This window comes from Corylus avellana, chromosome ca9, assembly GCF_901000735.1.
Source record: "Corylus avellana chromosome ca9, CavTom2PMs-1.0".
Taxonomy (NCBI): domain Eukaryota; kingdom Viridiplantae; phylum Streptophyta; class Magnoliopsida; order Fagales; family Betulaceae; genus Corylus; species Corylus avellana.
The window spans coordinates 20967035-20975088 of NC_081549.1; the positions used below are offsets into that span (position 1 = coordinate 20967035).

Sequence of the window (8054 nt, forward strand, 5' to 3'; positions counted from 1 at the left end):
CCTATTTATTTGCAAACCCTAGTTGTGCACTCCCTTTGTTAGGGTGTATAACTTTCATAACAAGTCTTTTATAAATTGATCATGCGCTGAGTCTATGACACCTATTTTGTCAACTATTACGTTAAACATAAAACTCACTCGAAATAGCTAAACATGAGGACAATGGTACACTTATTATTTTTACAAACTGATGTAACAATTTATCTTTCACTTATTTTCATAAAATTTTGACTATTACAATGTGTTTATAAAAAAATTACAGTAAAAGTTGTAGTACCAAAATATCTTCCCTAAATGCATTAGAGTCATAGACAGATATTATAATTTAGACAATTAATATGATAGAATGAAGCCGACCTATCCAAACGCCTACTTGTTTGAAATTATAGTAATCCTAGCTAGTCCGATTTGTGCTTGTCTTGTTGGGGCTGAGGTGAGGATATTAAATAGGAACTCATGGGCGTGTAGAATGGGAGGCAAGACAGGAACCAATGAGCGTTTAATTAAGGTTCTCTCTGCCTTGCAATTTGGGTACAACTTTATTGCAGTTGAGAAGCCTCCAAATTAATAACATCCACAATATGTTGCTTCATTCAACCTTTAGGGTTCCCATGTATGGCCACATTGATAAGAGTTGCCGCACCGTTCACCAAAAAGAATAAAAAAAAAAATAAGGCCACAATTTTTCTCGGTGTTTTCCACAATTTTTTTCGGTGTTTTCCTGGTTATATATGTTGATATTGTTTTCAAAATAAATATGGACTGGTGGGGTAAGGTTTTTTTTTTTTTTTTTTTTAATAATATCCATGTAAGATTAAAAGAATACGAGGAAAAAGAATTGTAGCATTTCTCAAAAAAAAAAAAAAAAATTAAAGGTAAAATTCTTGTATCGCATGATAAGAGGTGGCGTACTTCTCACTTGAAATAAGACAATTTTACTCTACGGATGCCAAAAACTATTTTAATTTAATCTATTAAATTCACATTTATTAGGGATTTTCAAACATATTTTAAATAATACATGAAAAACAAATTATATGCTCGTTTAATTTTATAAAAATTACACGTCTTTTTCTCACGTGATCTTTAAGGGGCACCTCAATTTGTTGAGGACCACGCCTTATGAAGCGGTGATCATTAATTCGAATCTCTCTCCATCCTTTTATGTGAATATATTAAAAAAAAAAAAATTGAAACTCTTACATTATAAGTGAGGCTCAAAAGTATGAATTTAATAATTTTACTAATAAATGAACAAATTTAATAGATTATATTAAAAGAATTCTTTCTTTTAGAGTAAAACTTGGTCAACTACGTACAACTATTAATGCCAATTTATGTAGCCGTAAAATTTGAAATGATGTACAGAGAATAAATGTGGATAACATTTAACATTACAGTCTGTCTTTTCTTCCTTGTAATTTTTATTTTTATTTTTCCTTAAATCTTATTTGGGTTGGGTTGAGTTGGGCTGGGTTGGGCCGTTGGCATTAATATATATTAGCTTTTGATATCCATATATAATAGAAAAGGCCTGATGGAGTACTTGACATGAGGCAGACCTTAAATCGAGCTGGCGTCATTTAAAAGGAAAGATCTGGCTTCTGGCTTCTGGTCCCCCAACTGCTCCAGCTCATCAAAATAATGGACCACTTTAACTGGCTCATCCATTCAAGTTGATGATTTATTCCTACCCCACAAATACAGTTAGTAGAACGCCATGCAATTATGAACCCCCAAAGTTGGCACGTCCTCCACGTTATTGCTATTCTATATACGGTTTTCTTAATGGTGACTTTTTTTTTTCTTTTTCAAATTAGGTCATAAATTCAAACTTATTTGCATGTCCATTGTCATTTACCTTTTATTTTAATTAAATATTTAAGATATATGAGAGAGAACAGGATCTTTTTCGGTTCAAATGAACCGAAGAGTATCGAATTATAAGTTATAGTAGAAGGATATTTCTGCTTCTTTTTTTTTTTTTTTTTTTTTTCCACTTTTTGAGGGTACAAAAATACTCCTCCATTAAAACCAGTAACTAGATACTCTCCAGTTCATTTTAACTAAATATATAAGTAATTAAAATTTATTATTTTACATCAACTTAATTTTTTTTAAAAAATAAATAATTTAATATAGTATTACCAGTTCAAACTCTTAAGTTAATAATTTAGCCGGCAGCTCTGACAATAGCTACCATTGCTCTTTGCGGTTTATGTACGTGCAGCTGCATGTGGCCTAAATAAAGGCAGTCCGTCCCACAAGAGACAACAAGAACGTGGCTTTTAGACCCAACCAAACCTTTCCAAGAGACAACAATAGGCAAAGTAAGTAGATAGGGCAAATTATATATGGGATAGAAAGGCACAGCAGTTATGATATGCATGCAACTAAAAAAAAGACGCCATAAATGCCACAATTACACCATGCACCTAATTTTCCCACAGGTGGCACAGCTGCAACCATCACCACTACTAATGTATCCTGAAATGAAATGTATTTTAAGAAAACAAACATTGTGGGGAACAAGATGTAGTGGATATGGTGGGTATACGTACCTAATTAACCCAATTAATTAGTTAAGTTACACTAATTAGATATAATTTTTTTTGTATACATCAAAGGTGAAAATATACGTAACATAACTGTTATTTTAATTTGCAAACAGCTAGCATGACAATAATCAATCTTTTATTGTTGTGGTAAAACGTTTTTCTAATATGGGAAGACAATAAAGACAAATGATGGATTAATTGGAATATGCTTTTTTTTAATTTAATTATCCCCTGTCGTCTTAGCTAGGCCTTTTCCTTCTTGGATGGAACACGACCGTCGGTTCCTGCGAGCGTCGCATACTTGTCCTTCCTAGTCAAAGAAGTGCACTCAAATCCCAACGTCCCAGCCAGCACCCTTTGAATATAATTCGCAACCTCAATCGCCGATTTCCCACCTTTGCATGTGAGCTCCGTGGGAAGTTGATTCAAGAAGGTCACCTCGTAGGTCGGCATGGGATTCATGAACACAAAATAAGGGTCCAACAATTTATACCCACGTACGGATGTTCCGTAAAACACCGTTTGTTTTGTGTTAATCGCAACGGGAACAATCCTGTCGGTGAGCTCAGCGAAAAGAGCACTAAATCGTAAGAGAAAAGGCTCTCGACAAGTTGTTCCCTCGGGACAAATCACAAGGTCTCCATCTTCAAGCAAGCTCTTAATATGAGCTGCATCTTTCTCTCTCTCCCTCGTTAATGCCACGGTCTTGATCGGTGAAATCATCTCGCTAAATTTGCTTATACTATACGTGACGCAGCTGACTTTTCTTCCTAGGGCAACGGAGACGATAACGGGGTCTAAAACTGTACGGTGGTTGCAAATAAAGAGCACTCCCTTTTGGCCTCTCCTTGGTGCTGGTGGAGGGGTGCCCTTAACAATAAGTTTAATGCCTTGGATCTTATAAACTTGTCTCACAATTGGCTCCGGCAAAGGGATGTTGATGTAGACTCTGAGGATGGAGAGGACAATGCCGATTGGCATCCATAGGAAGGTCAAGAGGGCAACCAGAGGTGTTGGCCTCTGAACTAAACGGCCTTCGTGAAATATAATTGGGCTTAATAGCTTGTTGCTAGGAAGTGCCTCGCATTTGGTTCTTGGCACCATGTAACCTTCCTGCATTTAATTAAAAAAAAAGGTCAAAAATTATGAGATTGTGATAGAAAGAGCAAAAGTATGTAACTTCGTACCAACTGATGTAACATGTTTTAAATAATTAACAAGAAATTTTTTGACTTTTTGCCACCCTTAATAATTGTCCACCATATAACAAACTTGATTTGTAGATTGAACTAAAATTACGTGACTACCATACATACGAGAGAACGTGACAGTAAAAATAATTTTTAATTATATTTTAGAGTTATATAACAATTTACTAAATAATATTACTCTACTAACTTAACTTGCCTACTAAAGGAAGCCCTACTAGATGATATATGGTAGGTTGTCATATTCTTTCTCTAAGGGTTCACTTGGGCTCAAGAATTATATATAGGGTAGAGGTATGGAAAAAAGATTTTGCCATGGATAGAAACCGACCAAAACTGGATGCACGTGCACCAAATTTGGTTTATAAGTAGCGTATTATTTAAGGAACACGATAAAGCAACTCTGAGCATGACCCAATTGAGTGATTGACAGTGAAGAAAAGAGAGTTTGCTAGGAGTCACAAGGATTATGCTTAATGAATTAATGATGAGATATTGAGATGCCTCTATAGCACAGGATGTTAATTATTGTTTCATATTTCTTCCATGAGCTAGGCGCATGAAATAAGACTTGGGTTGAATAAAGAGAGTGGGTTGGGCATGAGGAACTTATGGTGTGTGTCAGTTCGATCTCCTTTAAAAATGTGAAATAAATGTTCTTTGTACTTCACAAATCACGAATTAAGATGGAACCGGAAGGCATCGATCGGTAAAAAAGTGCTCAAAATAGAATCCGTGTAGATCATTGAAACGTGAATTCTACCCAGGTGGACCACTTGAAATTTATTGCCGATAAAAGTTTCCAGGAAAGTTAGAAAATGACAAATACGTTCATGGACAAAGCATTATTGCCATAGACGCTTTCACCCAACATGTAATAAATCTAGAGATATGATCGGTCGAGTGTGATAAATCTAGAGATATGATCGGTCGAGTGTGATAATTGTACAATATATATATATATATACATCTTTTTTGAGCTAAGAAACAGCTAATAGGGTACGTAAAATATTAAATAAATAATCACTTTCATAACAAAGAAAAAAAGGAAGTGCTAACTAAGAAATGATGGAAAGATAAATTAAACTATTAAATTCATTTGCTAGCTAGCAGAAGTCGTGAATTCGTGAGATGAGTGGTGATTTAACAGAGAGAACAAACCTTGCAAAGCGACATGAAATCATGGTCGGTTTCTCGATCTCCTAGGCCGACATCTGGCAAGTTTGTGCCAAATTCCTTTTCGATGGCTGCTTTTTTGTGATCACCAACAAGAACACCTGGTATCTTAGCGAACCCAGTTGCCCTCCCAGATTTTGTTACTTCCAACTCGGTCCCAATCACCTTGTCAGCCCCTAAAAACGTTTTCGCAAACGGTTCCACCATGATTCTGGGGCTGGCGGTAATTATGTATCTTTTGCCAAACGAATTGAACACTCTCCAGGCCTCTGGGTGCACGTCCTCAGCGTAAAACTTGGGCAGCACAGACCGCGACACGAGCTCAATGTCTCTGACTTTCAACCCCGCCACAGCAATAAAGATGAAGCTTTGGATTGCTGCAGCCTCCGAAACGAACAAGTACGTGAAGTATACGAATGGAACCGACGCCAAAAGGAGTAGCGCCCTCGGAAGGCTGCCGGCTTCGAGAGCAACAAGCATGTAGTAAGGGAAAGCACTCGACGACACGAGCAGTGTGCCGTCAAGGTCGGACGCCACCGTCTGGTTTGACCGGTCGTCAGAGCTGCATTTTGAGATCGGTTCGAAGCGGCGGTGAGCCCCCATGATAATATATTGTTGTGGTGGTGGTGGTGGGAAGTGAATGAAGAAAAGTTAAGTAATGAATAGAGAGGAGAGGGGGAGGGGGGTTTTTAAAAGGATCATATATGGGGTGGGGAGAGATAGGTGAGTAGATGATGACCATGACGTTGGATTTATTAGCATGAAAAATAATATTATGTGGTTGAGACAAAGAGAGATCAAAGACTTTTCAAAGAGGGGTTATTTTTGATTGGAAGAAGAAGGTGGCCAATTTTGACATACGTACGTGGATAGACGTAGAAATTAGGGCAGTTGTGAGGAAGGCCACGAGTGGTTGCAAGTCCATCCTACCACCAACATTACATTCAATTAGCCTACTTTTTAGTTTTTAGGCGCCGGCCGCCGATGCCGCTCATTAAAGATCGGCTCGACTCCTTTCTACACTGGCTAGAGTATATATATATATAATCCTTTACTTATGTTCTGTTTAATTTGTGTGATATATATATATATATACTATATATATATATATATATATATAGAGAGAGAGAGAGAGAAAAACTAGAGACCCACAGCCGAAAACTGGTGACCCAAGGTCGTGGGTTTATTTTATTTTTTGAATTTGTTATGCACGGTGTTTGTCTTTTGGAGAATTTTAAGATATTTTTGTCTTTTTCAAGAAAAAAAAACACATTGTCTCAGTTGAAAGTAAAAAAAAAACATTACAAATTGGCTGAGTCTGATAGTTCGAAAGGTATATATATGTAAGCACGGTTACATTAGCTTAATAAAATAGAGTGTAGTAAATAGCATGTATATGCGTGGGAGAAACATTTTTTATATATTTTTACTCCAACTTTATAGTTATTTCCATCGGTTAAAAACGAACTTACCAATCAACATAAAATTTAGAAATTCCGTTTTGTCTCTTTCGCTCTTCATGAGTTCATCGCTAGCTACCATCACCATCAAGGGTCCACCAATCCAGTGCATAACGTACAGAAGAAACTATTACTCTGCATTGATGTGAGAAAACAAAAAAAGTTTTGCACTATTTAACCGCTCATGGTTTAAACTTTACAGCTAGTCGATCATGATGACAATTTTCGAGCTACAATTTTTTCTGGACAATTAAAGGATCTTGAAATTAATAGGGTATATTACTCTTTTTTTTTTTTTTTCTTTCTTTCAAATAAAAACATAATTGAGAGTCACTCTTAGTAGAGATAGGTATGAAATCTTCTAATCACCTAAATTACACTACAAAAAATTAAATTTTTTCTGACGGACGTTTTCTGACGTGTCAGGTAGTCTGACACGTCAGAAAACGTTCATGACGGGGTCTTCCTGACGTGTTTCCCGCATGAAGATTATAGGTGTCAGAAATGAAAAATTTCTGACGTGTTAAGTTTTAACCCGTCAGAAATTTCTGACGTGTTAAAGAGTGACACGTCAGAAAAATTTCTGACGTGTTAACTTGTGACACGTCAGAAATTTTACTGACGTGTTGAAATTTAACCCGTCAGAAAATTTCTGACGTGTCAAATTTTGACACGTCAGTAAATAATTTTAATAAAAAAAATCCAGAAAAAAATTAAAAAAAAAAAAAAGAAAAATTAATTTTTTTAAATAATTTTAAACTTCCTGACGTGTCAAAGAGTGACACGTCAGGAAATTTAAAATTATTAAAAAAAATTAATTTTTCTTTTTTTAATTTTTTCTGGATTTTTTTTAATTAAAAATATTTTTTTTTATTTCTGGAACAGTAGTCTTCTCCGGTCCCCAGTTCTCCCTGATCTCTGCTGCTTCCTCCATTTTCACTCTCTTTTCTCTCTTCTTTCCTTCATTTTCAAAAACCCAAACCATAAAATCAATAAAAAATCAAAAAATAAACCTTTCGATCTTCTTCTCTTCAAATCAAAAATCAAAAATCTCTCAAATCAAATCAAAATAAACCAAATCAGAGCTTCTTCAAATCAAAAATCTCTCTTCTTTGATCCTCTTCTCTTCTCCTTTTTTTTTCTTTTTCTTTCTTCTGCTGCTTCGATCTCTTCTCCATCTTTTTTTTTTTTTTTTTTCTTTTCTTTTCTGCTGCTTCTCTGGATCTTCTGATCTTCTCCCATTTTTTTCTTTTTCTTCTTCTTCCTCAATCTTATTTTTCTCCTTTTCTTCTTCCCTTTAGAAGCTGGTGGCCGGATGTACAGAGAGAAGAGGCTAGGGAGATTGAGAGAGGAGAGAGAGAGCTGAGTTTGGAAATAAAAGAAAAGGGATTAAAGAAGATGAATATATAATAGAATTATAAAGGGAAAAGAAGAGGGAAAGAAGATAGGGATAAAGAGGGAAAAAGTTGAAAATCCCGCTTGTTTTTTGATATCAGGTTTCTGACGTGCTATTTTTAGCACGTCAGGAGTCTAACATAAAAAAAGAAAAGAAAAAAAAGAAGGTGAATATATATAATATAAATAAACCTAATATAAAAAATATATATTTATTTATTTATTTCTGAAACATATAATATATATATATATATATA

At 35.3% G+C, this 8054-nt stretch overlaps 1 protein-coding gene across 1 annotated transcript; it reads right to left on the minus strand.

Annotated features, from left to right (window-relative positions):
• Positions 1–2677: 2677 nt before the first annotated feature.
• LOC132191408 (glycerol-3-phosphate 2-O-acyltransferase 6) lies at positions 2678–5601 on the minus strand. The gene is made up of 2 exons (XM_059606400.1): positions 4928–5601; positions 2678–3671 (listed from the first exon to the last, which is right to left on the minus strand). Exons 1-2 carry the CDS (start codon positions 5543–5545, stop codon positions 2802–2804), a joined length of 1488 nt encoding a protein of 495 aa, XP_059462383.1. The 5' UTR covers positions 5546–5601; the 3' UTR covers positions 2678–2801.
• Positions 5602–8054: the final 2453 nt, after the last annotated feature.

Bases quoted from the DNA above. Each gene is read 5' to 3' on its own strand.
- LOC132191408 (XM_059606400.1), bottom strand. From the start codon at position 5,545: ATGGGGGCTCACCGCCGCTTCGAACCGATCTCAAAATGCAGCTCTGAC. The intron at 3,672-4,927 runs GTTTGTTCTCTC...AATTAAATGCAG, and splicing joins ATTTCATGTCGCTTTGCAAG to GAAGGTTACATGGTGCCAAG.